The following is a 23,032-nucleotide window of genomic DNA, read 5'->3' as shown; positions in this document are numbered from 1 at the left end:
TCAAACTAATGAAAATGTAATTTTCAGTCCCTTCAGTGCTTCATTGATGTGTGTTCATGGGTTTTCCGTCCAACTGTTAAGACCCCTATCCATTCCTAATATAAACTAGTTGTATAGCTACAATATACTGTATGTATGATGCACCATGTATAGAACAACATGGCATTATGCTGCCTTTCAGTATTTTGAAAACTTTCTTATTCAGATGAAAAAGGCCCACCAGTTCATTCAGTAGCCCAATTAGGACAAACATTCCCTTTCAAATAGGTTTTTGTGAAGTGGGATGATTAATGAGATGGGAATTTGTTCAGTTTAATGAGTTTAATGAGGGGGATGTTGTATATGTGTGGGGGCGTCTCTATCATACAAAGCAGGTGACTAATGTTTCCATGGCTGAGTCATTAACAAGACATATGTTCTAGTTCTGTCCAGAAAGAAGGAGCCTCCTGTTGTCAAGATGCTGACCGCCGTGATTCTGTCAACTTTCCTGATAATGAGCAGGCTTGGAGGGAAACCGATCCACAGTGATAAAACTTTGAGCACCAACGATGGAAGACACTCTGTGAGGAAACAGCCACATCAACAGGTACTTTGTTTCACTTTGTAGATCATTGCAAAATTCAGTTAATTTACGGTAAAATAAAAATAAAATACCTACAATATCTTGGATTTGCTGCTTTTTTTGGGTCAGATCTGATGGCAAATTGATTATTTAGCAGTTTGGAACAATTGGTCAGATATGGCAAGAAATCTTAAGACTTGTTTCTCTATTTTAATTCTTAAAAAAACATTCAGATTAAAAAAAAATGTTAATTGCAAGTTATCATCATTTCTATTCTGTATTACAACTACCACAATAATGACAATTATCTTAGTTTCTGAGGCTACTTGTCATTATGGCACCAAACAACATTTATTATATTATAAAACAACAGTGGAATCATAATTGTTCATTCATTATTAACAAATGGACAAAATGACAAACCGATATGCATTTAAATTGTGTGTTTTTTCACTTACCATTATATCAATCAAGTCAAGTTTTATTTATAAAGCGCTTAATCATGGCAACAGAAATTTCAAAGAGCTTTGACAGACAGAAAAACCCAACAGAACCCTCCATAGCAAGCATAAGGGACAGTGGAGGGGAAAAACTCCCTCATTGAGGAAGAAACTCTGGGCAGGACCCTGACAAGTATATTGTTTATTTGTTAATTTGACAGTGATTCTAAAGGTTAATCAGGAAGAATGTTTTTTATGTCAAAAATAACCAGATGACCAAATGAGAGTTCAAAATGTTCTACTTCAGATAAAACAAGAACTTCGCAGGAGTTTGGATCTACAGAGGTTTAAAGTACACATGACCCCCACCACCGGCAAAATCACCTTCCCAAACATCCTCAAGCTTGACCCACCCATTTCTAATCCTCTCCACCTGCACACCAACTTGCCCTTGCGTTTTGGAAGGAATAGTAACGACAATGAAGTCAGAACGGCAAACTCAACCCCCAACATGCCCCAGAGGTTCGGAAGGTCCTGGGGAGTGACTCAGCCGTGTACATACTGCTCCAATATCCAGGACGCACCAAAGAAACCTCAGAGACCCGGGAGAAGCAGCCTGTTTCAGAGCCTTCTTAGGTCTCTAAGACGGAACAGTTACTAAACACTGGTTTGCCACGGTAGGTAACTCTTACCCATGATGACTGATGTGTAATTTATTTCCTTTATTGTGCAAGAACTAAATGGTTTGCATTTGAAACATACATTGTTTTATCCAGTATTGATTCATCTATTTAGTGAGTTACGTAATTTGCTTTACTTGTTTTGCATTAAGTCACATGTAAGATTTTCTTCATGATTTCAGTCCAGATTTTCCTATAATTTACTATGAATAGAAACACCAATCTATGACAAGATTGTTTTCCCCAATAGCCTGAGCACATATTTCCACTTAGAACTATGAATGACATAATAACTCTCTTCCTACAGGGCTGAAGATTTTGACTAGTCATCCAGCTCGGACGCATTGGCAATGCAACAGAAAGAACTATATTAAATGAGTATGTAGGCCAACGCAATGGTCGATTGTAGCATTTTAGTATTAGTGCACAGTGTTTTTCTCCTTTTTTTCTTGAAGGGACATTTTCAAGAATAATTTAACTTGTTGATATATTTGATTTCATCAGTCTTGTTGGGGGGAAAAAATCATTATTTTGATGGAAAATGCCAAATAAAAACTCAAATAACTGTTTGGGGGTTTATTTCTCTATTTTTGAGTTATATATTTTTTTCATTATAAGGACACTTATTGGAAACATATTTGCCTAATGTCTGTCTGTATGAGAATATGTATTATAGTATACAAATTCATATACAAATATTCCAAACAAAAATGTTAATTTGATTTTAAATAAGTGTTTTCCATTGGTATATGTACTGCATAGTTGTTAAGTTTTGTAATGCAGCAAAGTTTAAACATAAATAAAAATAAACCTGCTGATATACAGAAACAGTTACTTATATATGTGGTTGTGTCTTGTGGTGTTGTGGAACACCTCCAGGCCCATCAGCCTCTTTAAATTAAAAACAACAACAACAACAACAAGCGTACAACCCCTCAGCAGTGATAGTGAAGTATGACAGAGGATTTGCCATAACTATTTCCTCCACTAGAGGGAGACAAACACCAAATAAAAGTCGGACGGTTCAACTCGTTTCAGTGTGACGTGTGGTCACCTCTTCAAAGTGAAGCATCAAAATCGAGTTTGTTGTGTTTTTCTGCAAATTTGGTGAGAGTGGTATTAAACGAGGACGAGGAAAAATGAAGAAAATTGCTAAATAACATTGGATCCTCATGTATGCAAATTAATGGCATCTTCCAGAATATTACAGATTTATGAAAATAACATTAAATGAGATAAACGCTACTGATTTACCGTGTGTCCGAACTGTACAGTTAATTTATGTTGGATATTTTGTCTCACTTACAAGAGGATGGATGGATGGATGGATGGATGGATGGATGGATGGATGGATGGATGGAGAGTGTAAAGTGTTCAATAGAACAAAATAGAACAGCATAAACTAAAATAAATGTAAAATGGAACAGACACGGGGGTAGTAGTCAAAATAAAGAATGAAATATTCATATTTACAAGAATGGTACATATATGGCTAAAGGTAAGGAAAATAATAATGAAGAAATAAATAAAAGCTAGAACTTTGTCGAATTACACACAACAGGAATTCAATGAGGAAAATTGTTAATTGCTAAAATGGGACTAAGGGCTCTTTGCCCTTGTATTAGTGAAACGCCTTTGCCGCGTTGGCAGTATTATAATACGGAACGATGATTTTTTAATATTTTATGTGATCAAAGTAATCTTTTTTAATATGACATTTTAAGTGTAAACACGCCATAGGTCATCAGCCTGTCACATACACATAGAGTTTGGAGCCAGGTTGGAGGTGAATAAACGGCGTGGGGGCGCACAATCCTGCCATTTCCCAAAACTTCAAACCCAGGCGAGCTTCCACTGGGGGGTGTGATGATATTTCACCGCAGCTACGGCTGTAGGTGTAGAAACATTTCCTACATTCCTTCACTTGGCAGTGGAAGCCAGATGGGTGTGTCTCAGACACGTGTTTGTCGTCTCCAGTTACGCACGAACACCGTCGGTCTTTAAAACTTTTTCGTCGACCCGTAGTTTCCGCTCGTCGAGATTCAAATCCATTCGTGAAAAGTTCACAACCAAAACAGCGACACACGACTACACAAACAGAAGACTTCGATAAGGGAGGCGGATCTTCTACCTGGGGGGAGCTTGAACAACTATACTTACCTGACAGGTGAGACCTTTGCTGATAGACCTGTTTGGCGGTGACGCGTCTGAATGCTGAGGCTTCATTGAATTAGTTAATCAAGATCTGCAATTGTTTCCACGTTAGAGGAATACACGCGAAAGGAGGGATGTTGTTTCTCGTTCATCCATGGGATGGGTAGTTCCTCCAGCTGACTGAAACACACACTGATCACTGCTCCTCTCCCCCCAGCTGCCTGCCATGGGGGACGTCAACAAAGGAAAGAAGGTGTTTGTAATGAAATGTGCTCAGTGCCACACGGTGGTTGAGGGGGGACACCACAAAACTGGACCCAACCTGTGGGGTCTGTTCGGGAGGAAGACGGGACAGGCCCCTGGCTTCACCTACACAAAGGCCAATGTTGAAAAAGGTATGAATAACTTCTGGTTCATGGGAATAAACGATCTGTTGACTTGTTCATGGAAATAAGTTATCAAATGAAACTGTAGCATCAGGTATGAATATAGAAAAAGACATCCTGGATGTGTTTTGTTCTGTCGCTCTGGATGGAGAGATGGAAACTAGAGGGATGACAGATGCAGGATCCCTGAACACATGGAAATCACTCCTGAGGTCACGTAGAAATAGAGATAAATACTTGAAAGGGTGGAGTCAGTTGTCACGTCGTCAGCTGAATAATCAGTCATTGCATGTGAGGTGAGCTGGGGTTCCTGAAGTGCTGCTTGACCATTTAAACAAGAACAGGTGAGCAAAGATACGCCCATGACACATACCCAGACTGAGAGGAGGAGGAGACACACACCAGAGAACCAGGAAGAAGACACAGTCACAGCCCATCTCATCGAAATTACAAAAAGTCTTGAGTTATATTGATTCTAAATGAGACTTGCATTTAGTGGAATTAGTTTTTGCTCCCCAAAAAATATAAATATTAATCTGAGTGTTCAGGTAATAATTATGCTCTAGTTATAGGGCTAAGGAGTTTGTGTTTTATGTAGCTTACAATCGGAGAAGCAGGTCTGAACAAGCAGGACAGAGCTTTGCTGTAACATGAGAAAATAAAACTCATAAAGAGTTCAAACTTTACATATGAATTGTCTGTGTGCGTGTGTGTGTTTGTTTGTAGGTATCATATGGGATGAGGAAACTCTGGATATCTACCTTAAGTGTCCTAAGAAGTACATTCCTGGGACCAAGATGCTCTTTGCTGGCCTCAAAAAGTCAAAGGAGAGACAAGACCTCATCGCCTATTTAAAGGAAGCCACTTCATCCTAATATATTTTCTGCATAGAACCATTACATTACCACATGTTTACTTAGAAAATAAAAAAGTGTTTATTTTAATTCCAGTTATTATTACTTTACAAGGCTTTTTCGGGTTTGCATGACCACATTGCTGTTGCGCTGTTTTTCTGTCTCATTTATAAATACCAAGAATCTGCCTTTGACTGTCTTTTGGGATCTGCTAAAAAGAGGCGTTTACCTAATCATTTAACCTCTGCTTACACAGACACTTTGCACTTTGTACTTAATGCACTTCAACTCATTCTGCACTTAGGGTTGTGAGTTTTCTAGTATGTTTAGTACTTAAAATGGCGAGACTTGGGGACACAAACTGTGTTAAATGGTGCTGTTTTCTCACTGTATAATGTTGCCATAAAGGTGCAGATTAAAATTGGTATGTTTTTATAATGTATTTCTGTTTTGGTCTTCAGAACAGTTTGGTGAAATATTTGTCATTGACAATTAAACATTCCATTTTGAGGACATTAATGTTTTCTTGGGTCTAATCACAACCAGTGCCAAGCCTTTCTTATTGTCTTTTAATAGTGTCTTTCCTCTCTAGGATTAGATTTTTTATGAATTTTAAATGTCGCCTGATGATATTTATTTACATATTTTTATTTATTTTTTGCTAATAGGAGGTTGAAATACTATCCAACAAACAGCAGGTGGCGCCATTTCAACGCTGAAATCAAATCAGCGCCAAATGAAATGTGTCAAATTGAAGGTAGGCATGCTGACTTAAAATACCAGGGCTAAACCATTGTATCCAGCCAGCTGTACTGAACCCAGACGACACGGCAGTCACTGAGCTTCTGATCCAGACGCGCCGGGACCGAACTGCCACCCCTCACTGGCCTCTCCTGGGCATTTTGCACTGAAAGATAAGGTCCTTCCCGCACAATTGTGCTGTATTGACCGGAGGAGGGAAAAGAGTAGTTCGATTAGGAGATCAGATTTATTAGTGGTACATATTGGCTGCAGCTCTCTAAATGTCAGAGGAGTCACAGTCTGTGGGGCTGCACAACACACAATCCATTTAGGTTGGAGGAGCAGCAGAGAGCGTGTCGACCAGCACGGCGCAGTTCCAAGTGGAAGGTAAGAGGGAATCTTGTGCAATAAAAAAATATTATTTATGTAATAATCCCGCATCATATTAAAACATGTTATAGGTTTAATTTCATTTTGACAAAATTGTCATTTTGTGAATGTCAATATACATTATCACTGTATTTCAATCCGGTGCAGCATTTTTTTTTTCCTGCAAAACGCACGTGGACCAACACGAGATTATAATCCTGTAGTACTCCGATCTCCCTGCATCCACTACGACTGACCTGTGAGGGTATTGGAAATGTTTGCATAAGTGAACCAACCTGACTATTGTTGACTTCAGTCATTTAGTGCCAGAAGTCATCATCCTCCCCCGCAGGTCTAATTCTGGCACAAAACTGAGGTGGGTGGTGGTGGAGGGGGGGTAGGGGCACGACTGGAATTACAGAGGTGGGTGCATCTGCTGCAGTGTGGAGCTGCAACAAGTTTATTATGCTATGGAGAGAGGGAGAGGGAGAGAGAGAGGGAGAGAGGGAAAGGGGGGAGATCAAATAGTGACACCTTCCAGAAGGAGTAAGGAAAAGTGACAGCTGCCAGTAACTGCATTAAACCCTGCAGCAGAAATAGAGTGTTTGCATGTGTTGTAGGGAGCCGTCAGGATGGCGCTGGTCAAGTTTGCCGTGTCCCTCCATGTTCTTCTTTGCTCTGTGTGGTCTCTGTCCCATCAGTCGTCTATGGACAGCATCCGCTCTGTAATGTGTGAGTATGATACAGGAGAACATGTATGTTGCATGTCCTGAGATTCTTCAATGCAGATCATCCGTGAACCCCCCCCCCCCCTTCCATCCCATTCCAGCTCTCAGGTTCCTGGATGAGCCGCTAAGGTTTGAACCCTGTTGTCTCTCGTCACCACCTCCGCCGCCGCTCTTCCCTCCTCCGCCTCAGCTGTGGAAGAGGGGCAGTCCCGTAAGTCCTCACACGTTACAGACATCTTCTTTATGCTTTCCACGCTCTGAGACTGTATTCTCTTGGATTTTGTGCACATTTGATTGAAGGTTGAAATTAGCATCTTAGAGCGAAGTGTATCTGGAGGCACGGAAAAGGAAAATCAGAAAACTCAGTGTTTGCCGGGACCCCCAGGACCTCCAGGACCCCGGGGCCCAGAGGTAAGGCCCATTTTTTGCACTTTAGTGGTTGTGCCAGTTTTCAGTCTGATCAGATGTATCAGCCTGGCGTATACACAGAAAAGGGAAATATTCCAAAATAATCATTAAAATGAAGCTGACATTTCCATCATGCTCCAGTAAAGAATGCTACAGATCTAAATTTAGTGTCATTCTGTAGGGTCACAGCGGATTACCTGGCATTCGAGGACCAAAAGGGGAAAAGGTGTGTAATTTTTCATTTTTTATTCATCTTGAAATATGTCTCTAATGTATTCCTCCTCAGAAATGTGTGTCTTTGCTGTCCTTAATGCTCTAATATGTGCTACATATCCTCTCCCATCATTTGTTCTTCGCTAGGGAGAAATTGGACGTCCAGGGTCAAAGGTGAGCCACTCCTCCCCTTCTGCATGTCTCCTCTTCTCACTTATCTCATTCTGGTGTATCTTGCATTGCCCTTGAAGTAATGGAATCTGGATACCCCCCCACCCTCCCATCACCCCCCAGTCTCCACGATCCCCACGTCTCCGTGATGTAATTTGTCTGTGGATGTGCTCAGAATAACCTCTGTTTCTACTAAATGGGTCATGAGGCTACATTAGTCTCACTGGAATATCAAACCACACGGAAAAGTTTGATTATATCTCGGCGTGTTCTACTGCATCCTCCCGCTTAACACACCTCTCCATCATTCCTTCTTTTTTCCTCTACATCTCCTTTTCTTCTGTTCCTTGGCTTGGATCCATTAGTCCTCATACTGGACCCCAGTCATGCTGATCCAGGCTCTCCAGCACTACACTGCTGCGCTTTAATCTCCCTAAGTGCTTTTGCTCCCCATGATAAATCACTTCACACAGCAGCAGCGGGTCCGCGGCGCTTCCACGGGCTGCCATTTTAATGACAACCAACTAAATGAGAGCGCACTGCTACCATGGCAGCAGCTCTGGGATGCTCATCCAGGTGGAAGAGAGATGTAGGGCAGTTGTGTTATAAATTTTCTGCTGCTTGGAGAGAACTGGCAATAGTGCAACAATTAAACTTTCATTCCCGTCCTCTAATTAACAAAACTCAACCATCATGCAAACCTTCACACACTCGATTTTGTGCTTTGTCACTGTTCATTTGAAACCATTGGTGGTCAGTTTGATAATCTTAACATCACTTAATCTGAATTGTCTTTGTGTGGCTTTGCTTTAGCTGCAGCAAAGCAACATTCAGTATTTAAGTGAGTGCTAATGTTTCTGTAGGGTCGCACAGGGGCACCAGGCCTCCCAGGGAAACATGGACTAACAGGGTGGCCCGGTCCAGAGGGACCCAAGGTAGGATTTGTGATGTCATTGGATGTATTTAAGTACATCTTTTAGGTTTTACCCCAAATGTACGTGACACATTCTACAATATGAACTCTCACATTTCTTTTGTTCAGGGTGAAAAAGGGGATCCGGGACTCATGGGTTTACCAGGACTGAGGGGCCCACCAGGGACAAAGGTTTTAACAATCGTGCACAATCAAATAATTATGAATAGTTTACACAAGATATAACTTGTCTGGTGTTGTATTGTTTCAGGGTTTACCTGGTTTTAAAGGAGAAAAGGTGAGTTCAGGATCTTTTCTTTTTTTTTTTGGACGTTTCACACTATAAGACAATTATTTAGTTAATATTTTTCTTTGTTTTCTGTTTACAAAGGGGGCTCGTGGTGACGCTGGAGCAGGAGGACGGAAAGGAGAGAAGGTGTAGCAAAAAATACATATTTCTGATCCTTACATTGTCCCTTGAAAAGTTCCCCGTGTTCCGTTGGAAGCTCAGCTTAATGCTGTACTTGGACTATGAGTGCTCCAGCTCATACTGCATTGCATGTACTTAATCATTTAACAGTTATTGGGTAGAATCCAAAGTGGTTCATGTTTTATGACACTTCAAACTTCTGGAGTCGTCTGTCCCAAAAGCAGATTTTATTAACATTAAACATTTCAGGAGTTCCTATTCCACTTAGATGGTGATTTACATTAACCTCCAAATTTATCTCTATTCAGGGTTCTGTGGGTTTTCCTGGGATGCTTGGACAGAAGGTAAGAATGACTCAGATATAAAGATATTCAAGCTTTTAATGTAAACTGAATATACCTGAACTCCTTTCACAGGGTGAGCAGGGACCAAAGGGAGAGCAAGGAGTCGCAGGGAAAAGAGGACCTACTGGGAGACCTGGGAAAAGAGGCAAACAAGTGAATGATGACACACACCCACACACACACACACACACACACACACACACACACACTGCACCCATGAACTATATTTTCATAATTATATACAAGTGGCAGTGGAATGTAGGTCACAATATTTCTGTTTTCTAAAATCGGTATGATGCCTGGTTTGCTCAGGGCTTGAAGGGCCACACTGGAATCCCAGGGGTTATGGGTCCCCCAGGACCACCTGGTCCAAACGGTCATCCAGGACCACCTGGTCCCCCTGCGTCAGGTAATGTAACTGAAACAGTCAACTAAAAGTGATAGTATCTCATATAATACAGACATGTTTCTGCTGCCTGACTTCCATTGTCTTTTAATTTTTTTTTTGTATTTTGCAGGTCTTTATTTAGTGGGGGAAAAAGGAGAGAAGGGACCTCAAGGTCCACCGGGTCGCTGCAACTGTGATTACTCTCTCGGTCCAAATAACGCTCCTTTTGGAAGCTACACACAACGGGGCGGCTCCGATAAAGTTCCAGCTGTAAGAACACCCCTCGCGTCAAACTGTCTCCTTATGGTACTGCTGAATAAACTGAACGTGTATGTGTGTGTGTAGATATTTGTGGTAAGCAGTGAAGAAGAGATGGGACGTCTACATCTCGACAATGCATTAGCCTTCAGGAAAGACCAGAGGGCGCTGTACTTCAAAGACAAAGAGGGATGGAAGCCCGTTCAGGTAGCAGCTATTAGAGTGTTGTGTAACTACAATAAGGAAGTGTTAACACTAATAACACTTAACTAGTGCTTGAAGTTCTAAGTAAGGTAGTGCGCACTGTCTCTGATCAATTTCAGTCTTCTACACCTGTCAGAAAGGTTTCCTCTCTTGGTTGATGTATCTCCTGAGTTCTATGATGCATCATAGTTATCTATGTTTTTAATCTGGTCACATGTTTTAATCAAAATACATTTGATCAATATCTTCTCTCTGACTTCTACTAAGTCTTCATGTACAGTTTTTGTTTCCTCAACACCCTCACTAGCCTTTCCAGCCGTTCCAGTCCACAGAGAAAGTCCCGGACAGAGCTGGCGTTTGTGGCGACGGAAAAGTGCAAGCCCAACATGGAGAAGAGTGTGATGACGGGAACCAGATCGTCACGGACGCTTGTCTCAGTGAGTCACACAACTGTTGTTCTGTCGTGTCCCCCAGGTTCTGTGGTAATCCAAGTTCTGCATAATGTAAACCAAACTCTGAAATCAACCACAAAAATAAAGGGCTGAACTGTTCTCCAAACGTAAAACAGGGTCACTGCAAAAAGACATGAACAAGTCATTAAATAAAGAATGAAAACATGGCTTAACTCAAGTGAAATCATCTGTTCATGCAGCAAGATAATTTAACAGGAAGAACTCTTTTTCTTGCTGCACAAACACCACCATGCTGTCCCACATGTCAGAGGTTAGGAGCAGTGAGCACTGCGAACCCTTTCCTTGACTGGTCATTCCATACCCACCATCCTCTCACTCCTCTGTTCAGTTTCATGAGCAAGAAAAAAAAATGCTGCATTGGCATTTGTAAAATGTACAGGAGTGCCAAAGCAATTACTGACATCATCCTCTCTCCCGTCTCTCGCTCTCTCCTGACTGTGTTCTCCTCGTCTCCCTTCCTCCATCTCTTCAGACTGTAAGTGGGCCTACTGTGGAGATGGCTACCGGCATGAAGGAATGGAGGAGTGCGACGGAAAGGACTTTGGTTATCAGACATGCAAGTCCTATCTCCCTGGGTATGTTCACCGGTTTAGGTTCACCATTTCACACTTCCTCTCTTCCAACAGAGCACAATTCTACTCCATTTAATCCTCAGCACAATTATACTACACAATTAATGGTTGTGTCTGTTTCACTTAAAGTCTCTGAAAGCATTTAGAAACGATGGTGCATCATCCTGGCACCAGTTTCTCTTTTAGAATCGTAAATCAAACTCTCTTGTGGATAAAATGCAAGTTTCTAAAATGTAAGTTTAGTCTTTCTCTCTCTCCCTCTCTCTCCCTCTCTCTCTCTGTGTGTGTGTATGTGTGTGTGTGTGTGTGTGTGTGTTTATGTGTGTGTGTGAGAGAGAGAGACTTACAGAGACTTTGCCTTATTTTCCAATATACTGACTACAAATATATTAATAAAACACTAGATAATACATTCATATATTACTGTGATATATGTTAACATATATTCAGGCAATTAAAAAAGTGAAACTCTTTTTCTGATATATATACGTATATATATTTTTAATAAAAAAAACAATATCTATATATGTACACACATACATATACATACATATAGACATTTTATTTTATTTTATTTTAAACACATAGTTGACATCAGAATCTGTTTGCTTTATTTATCTTGATTATAAAGACGTCAATTGGTGATAAACCCAACATAAACCCCTACATGTCACACATCTAGACTGATTCACGTCTCATGAGTGTGTGTCTGGCTACGCTTATCCAAATATCAACATCAATTCTGTGTCCGTGTCTTCTGCAGATCCTTTGGACAGCTCAGATGCACCGACTCCTGCCTCATTGATTCTACGGGTTGCAAGTATTTCACCTGAACTTTGAAGTGAAATGCAGTTGTCTAGATTGCAACTTTGCAGGGATTATACTTGAGATTTCTGTTGAAGTTTCACCCTTTGAAAAACAGATGGACTGAAAGAGAGAGAGAGACAGCGAGAGAGAGAGAGAATGAGAGTGTATGAATGGAAGTCTCCTATTCCTGCTCTGAGCCATGAAGTCATGGGAGTCGGCTTTGAATCGACTCCCCCCAGAGCTCACCTGGAGGTGTGATTCTTTTGTTGACCTCAGGGAGCAGCGAAACCGTTTCTGTCACTCCATCGGCTACAGCACTGTTATGGACACTGGTGATTGTTGGGAACATTTTAATGATTGTATCATATGATAGTTAACCATATGTATGACTTGACTGTTGATGCAGAAAATAAGCTATGTTATGAACTACTTTTATAATGACTGAAGTAAAAGGAGCCTTTTACATAAGGGGGCAATGATACTGAAAACAATTGTACTGTAACAATGCAAATCAGGTGTGTAAATGTGTTTATTTCTGTGCAATATATTACACAACATGTATTTCTGAGGTGCAATGCTGTGATAATGCATGAAAGTATGTTTCAATGTGCAGCTGACTGCTTATAAATGCACTAACCCAAGTGCAGACCTCTTGAAGTGAATGTTCAAATATCTGGAGAAAGAGACTTAAACAAAAAAACAAAAAACCAATCAGTGATTGTGGCTGAAGCATGGAGCAGCAGCTCGGTTACGTCTCATTTAATTCACTAAGATGTTATTAGAGGATAATCTGCCTGCATGATTGTGAATTTCCTAAAACACCATGTGAATAAAGTGCAGACTAACACACGGGAATCTCGAATTGCTGAAGTCTCCAGGCGGAGGCTGTGGGCGGGGTTTGTGAGCGACAGTAGCCAATCAGAAGTAGATTTCCCACAATCATTAGTATGATGAAACTGCCACGTGGATGGCCGAGTCTCTCTGCTGGGTCTCGGTTGGTGTCCGTGAGTCGTGGTGGCGGGATGCTGCTGGCGCTGCTCAGCTGGTTGTGCGCCTCCGCGCTGGCGGCCGTCAGCGGCGGGAAGCTGCCCGAGGCGGAGGTGACCCTGGAGGTCCTGCACAGACCGTTTCTCTGTCATCGGAAGTCAAAGTACGGAGACATCCTGCTGGTGCATCATGAGGCATACTTTGAGAACGGGACCATGTTCCACAACAGGTAAGTTTTCAGCATAGGAAGTTGTTTTCTTGGGTTATTTTGCAGAGGCGTTACTAGACATTAAATTCTAATGGGGCACAGACCCCCCCTCCCTTCCAGGACATTATAATTTAGGACAGATGCTGATCCTTGAACATATACTCGCAGCAGGCCCACACTTTGAAGGGTAAAACACGCCTTTATTGTTTGAATGCGTCAACAACAAATTTATCAACGTAGTTCAAAATCAAGTATATGAATCTCTGACCTGTCATTGAGGTTATGAAGGAATATCAATGTGATCAGTGCATCAGGTAAAGGAAAACTCACACAGGATTTTATCATTTTCATTGTCATAAACTTTCCTGCAGCTTGATCAGATGTTTCTAATCTTATTAACATTTGCAAATTGAACATGAAGGCATCTGGACGCTCGTTCCAGGTGTGGTTAAAGGTAGACCTGCAGAGGTCAGAGGTGAAGTTGGTTTGATACTTTCCACCATAGAGAGCAAATTAAATTGTAATGTGAAGTTAGTCTTTAGGACTCCAAACAAAACACAAGAGCTTGATTGAAATGTTTCTCACAGTCTCATCAAACTGGGATATCATGGGTTAGTTCCCTTGTGTACTGTATTTCGAGTTTCACTTTCTGAAATATCTTTAAGATATGATGTAACTCTGCTTTTTGTCTCATTCATAATAGTTATCATGGAAGAAAACTAATCAGCTTTATTGATTCCATGTAAGGGGAAATATTTTCCCATTCCAGTTGTTATTATTAGTTATTATTGCCACCCTGTGCCTGTACTGAAAGATTACTATTTATTTATGGGACGGTCTGTAATTTTTATAATCATATACAGTAGTCGTGTTATTAAAGGTGACCTCTGAAGCCTGGATTGCACTTGACTTAAAAGAGCTTCATCGCTATAATGATTGTTTTTTGTTGAAATAATACACATTTCTCCTGTTGCTACCTGTTATTATGTCAGACCTCCTTGTCCTTCTGTTTTCATTATCATAATGACCCCCCCCCCCCCAATGTCTGCATCTGTCTACCAGTCGAACTCATGGTGACAAACAACCCATGTGGTTCACACTGGGCATCAAAGAGGTGATTAAAGGCTGGGATAATGGCCTGCTAGGCATGTGTTCAGGAGAGAAAAGGAAGCTGGTCATACCTCCAGCTCTGGCCTATGGGAAGGAAGGGAAAGGTACTAAAGCCTCACTGCATGCTGCTGTACTGATACTGTCCAGCTAAAAAATAAAAAAACCTGCTATTTTGCATGTAATGTGTTGCATCATTGTAGAGGTACACTATTTCCACAGCCCTTTCTTCAAGTTGGAGTATGTTTCACAGCCAGTCTGAGTTTTGACTGACCGCTCATCCTGTGTTGTTTTTTTGTTCATGGTCAGGTAAGATCCCACCTGAGAGCACACTAACCTTCATCATTGAGGTGCTTGAGCTCAGAAATGGGCCCAGGTCGCATGAATCCTTCCAGGAGATGGACCTGAATGACGACTGGAGGCTCTCCAAGCAGGAGGTGAAGACTAGGTTCACCTCCTTTGATTTCGTAGATCAGCTGGCGAACGTCTCATCCCTGAATTCACTGGATATCATTGCTGTTCACTAGTTGAAATTGAAACATTGGTGTGATCAATAATTCAAGTATCATCTATTGTTTAGCAGTAATACCTACAGCATATTTTTATACTATCATCATACAGCATAATTATATTAATGAAGCTACACTGTTATTACAATCCAACAAAAAGGACGATCTAAAATGAGATTTGCTTTTATTGGTTGTGGCTCTAAAGGCTTTATGACTTATTATTCTTTTGTAACATTTAATTATTTTTTATATGAATTGCTATTTATCTTACTCTCTTACTCTGTTCTACCAGGTGAAAGAATACCTGAGGAAGGAGTTTGAGCGTCACGGCTACCCTCCCAATGACACTCTGCATGAGAACATGGTGGAAGATATATTTTCCAAAGAGGATAAGAACAAAGACGGCTTCATATCCTCCAGAGAATTTACTTACAAACACGATGAACTTTGAAGTTTGTTTCTGTGCTACATTTTACTGAGGCAGTTTTTTCATCTGTATACTAGTTTTATGACTGAAACACTCAGAGTCAGGTTTCCTGAAAGTATTTTTTGACACAGAATTGCATTTGTGTGTCGTGATATTAAAACTTTTGTCCATGAGAAGACTTTTGTTGTGGGATTTGAGCCATTGGGTTTCAAACATCCATTTTTAAATGTTTTGTGCTTTTTGTAATTATTTTAGGACGCCTTTTTATTTTAATGTTGTTTTTTCCACAGTTGACTTGAACACCACCTCTAGAACATTTCCATAATTTTAAGAAAAGTGGACCAAAGTAGAAAATTTCCACTTCATTTAAGGACTATATTTTCTCTTGCTTGTGTATCTTCTTTTTTTTTTTTTTTAAACAAAAGGAGTGAATATGCATCCTGTTGTCAGGTAATGTGAGAAGACTTGTTTCTATATTTGGCTGTGAAATCCTCCATAAGTGGAATAAAGTGCTTCCTTTCGTGAATACTACCGGATTAATACAGTTTACCTCTAGCCTCTGGAAGGAAAAACAATACTTTACTGTTTGACTCTTCTGAGCCAAGCATTTCACTTGAGGAAAGAACAATTTGGGTTATTTGCAGTGTGAATTTTCATTTTCTAACCTCTGAAGTCTTACGTTGACAAAGAATGTTAACATGAACATTTGAACTTAAAAGAAAAAAAACAGGTGTAACTAGAAAAAAAATTGGAATCCGTCCATTATAAATGTTTTTAGAGACACCTGTGAGAAATATTACACATGCACACATTAGCATATCAATGCTGAAAAATGCACTGCTCCACTCGGTGCTGCAATGTTATCCCATTTCAAGTCACTGTGGCAAAAAAAAATCTTTCCTTCTTCATTTTAGAAATATGCATAATAAAAGATTTCCTCTGATTCTGAGTCCTTATGATAATCTAGGTACTTATTTTTAACAGTGTACTGGAGGCTCTTTTGGGACGTCTCAAGTCTGAAGTTGCGCAATACACAATACCTAGGAGAATCTGGACTTTCCTGTTTCTGTAGCTTTGGGCTCGACTTCTTTCATGTAAACACATCAACAACTAAATTCAGTAAGTGAAGTGTTGATTTTAACGTTGGGTTACAACCAGTGTGATCAAAAAAGTGACAACTTTTTAAATAAGACTGGTTTATTTGGTGAACACTCCTTCTAATACTTCTGACATTGGACCAGCAGGTGGCACTGTCGTCACATAAGTTATTGCTGGCTGATAAAAACACTTGATAAGACAAAACTTTTATAGTTATATAATTATATAACACAACTCAAAACAGATACATAGGAGTTTTCTATATCTTTATGGATACATTTTAACTAGAGAATTTAATTAAATTAACTTTGCACATCCAGCAGTGCCAGTGACTATATTCTGCTATTAGGGATCACATCTGATGTTTTTTTCTCAAAATTAAAACAAATAAAACTGTTTTTATTTAACTTTTAAAATAAAACAAGAAGGAAAAAGTAGGAGTATGTTGTGTCAGGCATTTCCATAGACACCTATGGAGTTTATACGGCGCTTCCTGTTAAACCACATTAATTTTCTGTCTTTAGAGCTGTATGATTGATAAAATGTTCCTTTCAGTTTGTATATACTAGAATGCTTACAAAATGTATCCAAAAAGTCATGTAACATATAAGCAGGAGAAATAGAGACCCTCCTCACACAAATTCAATACTTCCCACATAGATCGCATCGATTGCATGACACATATTCACATTCACCAGAAACAAACAACATACATACAGACCCTGCAACCAACTCTGTGGCTTTACATTATTGTCAGGAGAAGAAAGAGGAAGAGGAGGAGGAGGAGGATTGAAACAATGAGTCCGATGCGTGAGGGAGATGAACGGGTGGGGCTCATTGGCTCATCTGAGGTGTGTCCTTATCCCAGGTGGTTTTGCGTTCACTGGAAGAGAGAGAAAATAGTAAGGAAAAAGGCAGCTGAGGTGATGTTATTGTAGTCCTGATAAAGCTGTGGAACACAATGTTCTCAGAACTGCTACCTCTGTTTGCTTTGCTGGGGTAGATCCGAGGAAAAGGCTTGAATTCATCGGGAGGGGGCAAGTCTTGCACGGGATGGAATTGGAACTTGGATTCAAAGTCATCTGCTAGAGGTAGATATACAGTAAGGATGTAATTACAGGATAATATTTTTATACTATGCAAGGTTATTAATGCTCTGCCTCCTGTGGCGCAAATCTGTCTTTTCAACAATGAACACACCGTCTTCACCTGTTATGCAGTTATAAAGGTTCTCATAGTCTCACCCAGACTTAGCAAATGGCCATTCCTGAGGGCTGAAGGAGGCTGGGGAGGCGGTGGCGGTGGAGGTGGAGGAATGCGGCTGGAAAGCTCAGTTGAGGGCGAACGCGCAGGAGGAGCGGGAGGAGGAGCCAGCCGGTTTGCACCTGTTGCCATGGGTGACAAAAGAAACGGGGAGTCAAAGGGGTGTCGGGTATCAGCAATAAAACCTGCATCCTGTCTAATGATTGGTGACACAGCGAAGCTTTTTGGTCACGTTTACATGACAAATGCACACGTTAGATTTAATGACCACCCTACCAACAAAACAGCTGCCACAGCTTCTAACCTGTACTTGGTTAGAAGCTATAAACGTTGAAAAACATGAAACTAACAATTTCAAAAAATATTCCAAATAATATTTTTCAACCATGAACAAGTTATGAAATCCTATAATGTATGCGAACACTACAGAGACCTCAACACCTTAGAAACATTCATTTTCAACCATATTTTACCCCTTAAGATACCTTAAAGTACCTAAAGTATCTGTAACAAAAGACTATATAAGTGCCAAAAGCACGTCAGACATAAATTTTCTTTTTTTTTTCAATTGATGTTGACAAGAAAAGACTGCATTTCTTCTGCAAACAATATTGGGTTTATTCTCACTGCAGCGGTTTCCAACATGTTTGTGCCTGTGAGCTTCTAAAATTGCATATATGTCAACTCCGAGGCTTTTGTGACAGGTCAGACCGGTACACCCAGGAGGACGCCGACAGTGGCTCCAAAGTGGGTTTTTTTTTTGTCTGTTTTTGGAATTAAGCTTATTTGACAATCATTTCAAAAACTTTAACGGCGGGTTTATAATTATTATTGTTATTTTTTATTATTATTATTTGTTGTTATTATTATTATTATTATTATTAGTAGTAGTAGTAGTAGTAGTAGTAGTAGTAGTATTTATTATTATTATTATTATTATTAGCAGCAACTACAATAATAATAATACTTATTATTATTAGTAGTATTATTACTATTATTATTAACAAAAACAATAATAATAATAATAATGATAATGATAATAATTTTATTATTACAGCTACTTTTACTAATAGAATCGTTAATATTATTTTAATTTTTTTTTTAAACAGTTCTCAATTTGCTCTGAATAGAAAGGTTATTATGGGATGTCCACTCACCTGCAGCTCTAGGCACTGCGGGCGGTCGTCGGGTGGGAGCATTGCTGGGGTACGAGGGGGGTAAAGGGCGGGCCACTGGGGCCACCTTGGGTGGTGGAGGGGGGAAGGAAGACAGGGAACTTGGGGTAAAAGAACCTGGTGGATGGGAAGGAAGGGGAGGAGGTGGAGGGGGAGGAGGAGGAGGAGGAGGACCCAGGGGGCCGTCCCGCATGACCTGGAACCTCGAAGGTTCGAGGAGGATTGGGGACGGGGGTGGAGGGAAGTTGCACCCTGAGGAGCGGTCCCGTGGGACAGCTGAGGGAGGCTGGAAAGGGGGTGGAGGAGGTGGAGGAGGTGGAGGAGGAGGAGGAGTTGAGGGTTGGGAGATGGTGGTGTGCTGGGAGTGCTGGATGGAGAGCCAGGTGGGCTTGGTTCTCTGGGATGGAGGTGAAGGAGGAAGACTGGAGGGCTGAGGTGGGGGCCTGCTGGCCAGGCGGTCTGAGAACGCCTGGGGTGGGGGAGGCGGAGGAGGCATGGAGGGATGAGCGGGGTGGGGCGGGGGAGACGAGACGGGGTGCTTTGAGCTTTGTGGGGGGGAAGGCGGGGCAGAGAAGCTGGTTGTGTCTGCTGGCGGGGGGGCGTTCCACTGGGGCTTCAGGGAGGTGGAGGAGCTGGACCGCGACACTTGGACACACAAACAAACACACGAGTCACATGGATGAGAATAAAAAACATCGACTCCACTAAAACAGGCGTTCCTCACCCACCTGGGGTCTTTCCTGCTAAGTTTCTGTGTCCAATTGGCTTCAGAGCTGGAAAGCCTCCAGCAAACAGCCCACTCAGAGGGGGTCCCGTGGGCGCCGTCCCTCCCGAGGAACCCTGAGAGGCCCCGGCGCCGCTGCACACATCAGCAGAGCTGGTCTTTGGCTCTGAGGAGCCACACAGAGAAAACCAAACAACGGTCTCAGCATCCGATTCATCGCTCCATACATTCACACAGGATGACTTTAAGCCGTTTTTAATGTGTTCGGTTGTTTAAAGGGTGTGGAACTCTAACTCAACACCACGAGGAACATGAGTACATTTTGCACCGTCTAAATCACATGAAACCCCTGAGGGCCAACAGACAGCCCTCCATGACACGGAATGGTTCTTTACGCCTCAGCAGGTTCACACTACAGTACTGTAAACTACAATACTGTGAACCTGGTAACATTATCATTCAGCCATTTCCTCATATGTCTTAAAACAGATTATGAGTTGAATCCAATTCCAAACACATCTTGTGTGTTGTGTTTGCTCTTCAATGCAATCATTCTGTTTTTGACTGCATCCTTTTCTGTTGTAGAGCATTTCTCGCTGAAGTGTGAACTGGGTGTGTATGTGTGTGTGTGTGTGCGTGTGTGTGTGTGTGTGTGTGTGTGTGTGTGTGTGTGTGTGTGTGTGTGTGTGTGTGTGTGTGTGTGTGTGTGTGTGTGTGTGTGTGTGTGTGAGATCTTACTGTCTACCACAGGGGCGCTACGGTCGTTGACCTGTGTGACCTTCTTGAGCCTGGTTCCTTTCTGGATGTCGGCCAGCAGGGCGCTCCTTTCTCCTCCTCCACCCAGCTGGAGCTTAGGAGGCTCTGATGGATACTATCACACAGCAGGAAAAAAAAAAAAAGAGTTCTGTATTGTGTTCTGCATGTGTCGCTGAGACGTTAAGTACTAGTGCAGAAACTGATGATTTGTAATTGAGAGTAATTAAAGTTTTTTCCTTATGTCACAGAAAAAAACTACAGTGTACACTCTGCTGTACAACCATGTGTTGTATAATGAAAAAAATTAATAAACTCTGAATGTTAAATGAATTGCAAATTATTTAGTCTATCAATTATTAGTTTCTCGCATTTAGAAAGAATATATAGTCGCTCCGTTTGCTGCTTTTCCTTTTAATGAGATGCACTGATGCTCAAACAAAGCGACAATTTGATGACATCTTTTTTTGACATCTTGGGTGTTTTCACATGATCTCAGTGTTTGCTTAATCGTATTTAACATAAGGTAACCGTTTTACTTGCTGCGGGAACGTAACACTGTTCTACTTGGAGTCTGCTGTCCTCCTTACTGTGTGTGTGTGTGTGTGTGTGTGTGTGTGTGTGTGTTAATCAATAATGCAAAAAAAAAACAACCAACCTCCAAGATGGGCACGAGCGAGCGTTTAGAATTGCATGAGAGAGTTCGAGTGACACAGCCTCACCTGTGGAGCTCCTGGTGGTGGAGGGGGAGCCGGGGGAGGCGGAGGTGGTGGTGGGGGGGCTGGCATGCTGAGGCCTCAGATACCTGCAGAAACAAACAGAGTCCTTCTGCTAATCGTGCACCACAGTCACTGCCTGGATTCTATTTCCCTTCCTGAAACCTCTACTCTGATAAGGGGAACATTCCACGACCTCGACTCTGGAAAGGAAGAGCTTTCACCAAAGCACGGAGAAAAACAGGAAACGGCGAACGCTCCATCCTCTGCACAGAAATCTGACACACCACCAACAACCTCCTCCTCTTCTTCCCACAATGCCCTTTGGCTCTGAGGAGGAACAATGGAGTATGTTGTGTGAAAAGTAATAGACCCCTACCCTTCAGCCACTCAGTGACCAAAGGCGGTAAAAACATGGATAGAAAGGAGCCACACACACACACACACACACACACACTGCGCTCCTTTCTTACATAACACAAATATAGGTTTTGTTTTGGTTTCACCGTCCAGAGGAGACGATAAATTAATGAAACTGATTAACAAAAGCAACTTCTGGTGTACATCTCATCGTGTTGTTGACACTTCAGCTGAAATGAACTGATCCACAGCAGTGACTGAAACCTCTGCCCACACTTCTTTATGTTCTGGAGGAGCTGAAAGCCAGCATTTCATTTGTCTCTCGATTTTTTTTTTTCTTCTCATTGGAATTTGCAGACGTTCCGCATGACCAATTTAACAAAACACTGAACAAAACCTTTTTTTTTTTTTTTTTTTTTAAATTGAATCTGTATGCCCTTATCCAAGTTTGTGTGGCGTGTCCTTGTGTGTTTGTCTGTGCAGTTCATGCCACCACCTAAACAACAAGCAGACTATCCTGTGTTGCTATTTTTATCTTCATATCTGTGTCAAGCAGCCTCGGTGACACTTTAAAGGGAGCCAGGAGGGGATCTGGATGTGGGTGAACCCAGCTTTAGAGGAGCAGCTGGGACATGCGTGAACTCGCACCTCTCAAACCAGTTGTTGGGATTTTTTGACCTGCAGTGCAGCGTGTTATATTTGAAGCCAGAACAACCTGAAAACCACAAGCAGCTGGAAGCAGCAGCTGCTGCAGCTTTTCTGCTTGTTTTATATGGAAGACTTGTAAAAAAAAAAAAAAAAAGAGGTCACAAATACCAAATCCTTATCGTTGTTGACACGACGTTCTGATTGGCGTCTCAGTCAAATGAAGAATTTCCACACTTGTTGCTGACAGTAGTTCTAAAGCTGAATTTCTTACTCAAACTTCAACTACACAGTGTCATTTAACTTATTGGAGATTCATTAAAATGTTGTCTTGTTAGTATGTGGAGGAAACTTTTGTAAACAAAATCTTGGTAAGCACTTTAACACTTAACACATTATAAATGTTCTTTTTTTTTGGCGCCTAGTTTGTTTGTTTTTTTTTTAACTTTAACTCCCTTTCTTAAATATTCATGCCTTTTATTTAAAAAAAAAAATCATAATTTTCCTTGATTTTCAGATAGACAGCAGAAGGTGCCGGGAAAAACACGGCTCACTTGTTGTAAATACGGAATCCTTGACTTATTTTTTTACACATTTCATCACGGGGTTTTGCAAGACAAGAATAACCAGTCAAGAATAACGAGTATGCATGCGCAAAGTCTTACCTTCAGCTAATAAACCCAAGTCCACCTGTTTGCAGGGAAAGCTTCACTTTTTGGATGGAGCGCAGCGAGCTGGACTCATCGCGCCCCGCAGTGCGCGTCAGTGAAAAGCTTCCAAGTTATTTATTGTCAAAAATATCAAAACACTGATCCAGTGTCTGGTTCCTGTACGAGAAATAGAACTTTCATATTTATATCCACATGCAAGTTGGTGGAAAAAAACGTGACAGACCCCACAATACACTCTTCTAGGCTCTGACAGTTTACGGATTGTTTCCTTGCGCGTTCGTTGCGTTGGAGGAC

The 23,032-nt window shown here is 41.3% G+C and overlaps 5 protein-coding genes across 6 annotated transcripts; 4 read left to right on the top strand and 1 right to left on the bottom strand.

The window, feature by feature from the left end:
• Positions 1 to 457: 457 nt before the first annotated feature.
• Positions 458 to 1,663, top strand: npvf (neuropeptide VF precursor). Its single transcript, XM_068333625.1, has 2 exons — positions 458 to 586; positions 1,310 to 1,663. Exons 1-2 carry the CDS (start codon positions 458 to 460, stop codon positions 1,661 to 1,663), a joined length of 483 nt encoding a protein of 160 aa, XP_068189726.1.
• A 2,007-nt stretch (positions 1,664 to 3,670) lies between these two features.
• On the top strand, positions 3,671 to 5,584 carry cycsa (cytochrome c, somatic a). The gene is made up of 3 exons (XM_068333346.1): positions 3,671 to 3,849; positions 4,054 to 4,231; positions 4,949 to 5,584. The coding sequence occupies exons 2-3, from the start codon at positions 4,063 to 4,065 to the stop codon at positions 5,095 to 5,097; spliced, it is 318 nt and encodes a 105-aa protein (XP_068189447.1). The 5' UTR covers positions 3,671 to 3,849; positions 4,054 to 4,062; the 3' UTR covers positions 5,098 to 5,584.
• A 353-nt stretch (positions 5,585 to 5,937) lies between these two features.
• wu:fc38h03 (acetylcholinesterase collagenic tail peptide) lies at positions 5,938 to 12,900 on the top strand. The gene is made up of 18 exons (XM_068333363.1): positions 5,938 to 6,204; positions 6,807 to 6,918; positions 7,016 to 7,125; positions 7,215 to 7,325; positions 7,504 to 7,548; positions 7,683 to 7,709; positions 8,570 to 8,641; positions 8,749 to 8,811; positions 8,891 to 8,917; positions 9,011 to 9,055; positions 9,358 to 9,393; positions 9,466 to 9,546; positions 9,706 to 9,802; positions 9,912 to 10,051; positions 10,127 to 10,246; positions 10,551 to 10,680; positions 11,189 to 11,291; positions 12,052 to 12,900. The coding sequence occupies exons 2-18, from the start codon at positions 6,819 to 6,821 to the stop codon at positions 12,119 to 12,121; spliced, it is 1,377 nt and encodes a 458-aa protein (XP_068189464.1). The 5' UTR covers positions 5,938 to 6,204; positions 6,807 to 6,818; the 3' UTR covers positions 12,122 to 12,900.
• Positions 12,901 to 13,046: 146 nt separating this feature from the next.
• LOC137607435 (peptidyl-prolyl cis-trans isomerase FKBP14-like) lies at positions 13,047 to 16,382 on the top strand. Its single transcript, XM_068333203.1, has 4 exons — positions 13,047 to 13,311; positions 14,353 to 14,504; positions 14,707 to 14,834; positions 15,199 to 16,382. The coding sequence occupies exons 1-4, from the start codon at positions 13,118 to 13,120 to the stop codon at positions 15,355 to 15,357; spliced, it is 633 nt and encodes a 210-aa protein (XP_068189304.1). The 5' UTR covers positions 13,047 to 13,117; the 3' UTR covers positions 15,358 to 16,382.
• Positions 16,383 to 16,518: 136 nt separating this feature from the next.
• Positions 16,519 to 23,032, bottom strand: wipf3 (WAS/WASL interacting protein family member 3). Of its 2 annotated transcripts, none has more exons than XM_068333149.1 (8): positions 22,733 to 23,032; positions 21,069 to 21,151; positions 20,332 to 20,464; positions 19,598 to 19,759; positions 18,852 to 19,514; positions 17,676 to 17,816; positions 17,412 to 17,516; positions 16,519 to 17,314 (listed from the first exon to the last, which is right to left on the bottom strand). In XM_068333149.1, the coding sequence occupies exons 2-8, from the start codon at positions 21,132 to 21,134 to the stop codon at positions 17,274 to 17,276; spliced, it is 1,311 nt and encodes a 436-aa protein (XP_068189250.1). In that variant the 5' UTR covers positions 21,135 to 21,151; positions 22,733 to 23,032; the 3' UTR covers positions 16,519 to 17,273. The 2 variants fall into 2 exon arrangements, with proteins under 2 accessions (XP_068189250.1, XP_068189251.1); XM_068333150.1 differs by having other exon boundaries at positions 17,412 to 17,513.

Source organism: Antennarius striatus, chromosome 14 (genome assembly GCF_040054535.1).
Source record: "Antennarius striatus isolate MH-2024 chromosome 14, ASM4005453v1, whole genome shotgun sequence".
NCBI lineage: Eukaryota > Metazoa > Chordata > Actinopteri > Lophiiformes > Antennariidae > Antennarius > Antennarius striatus.
The sequence above is the reverse complement of the archived record's forward strand: the minus strand, read 5'-3'. Positions and strand labels throughout refer to the sequence as shown.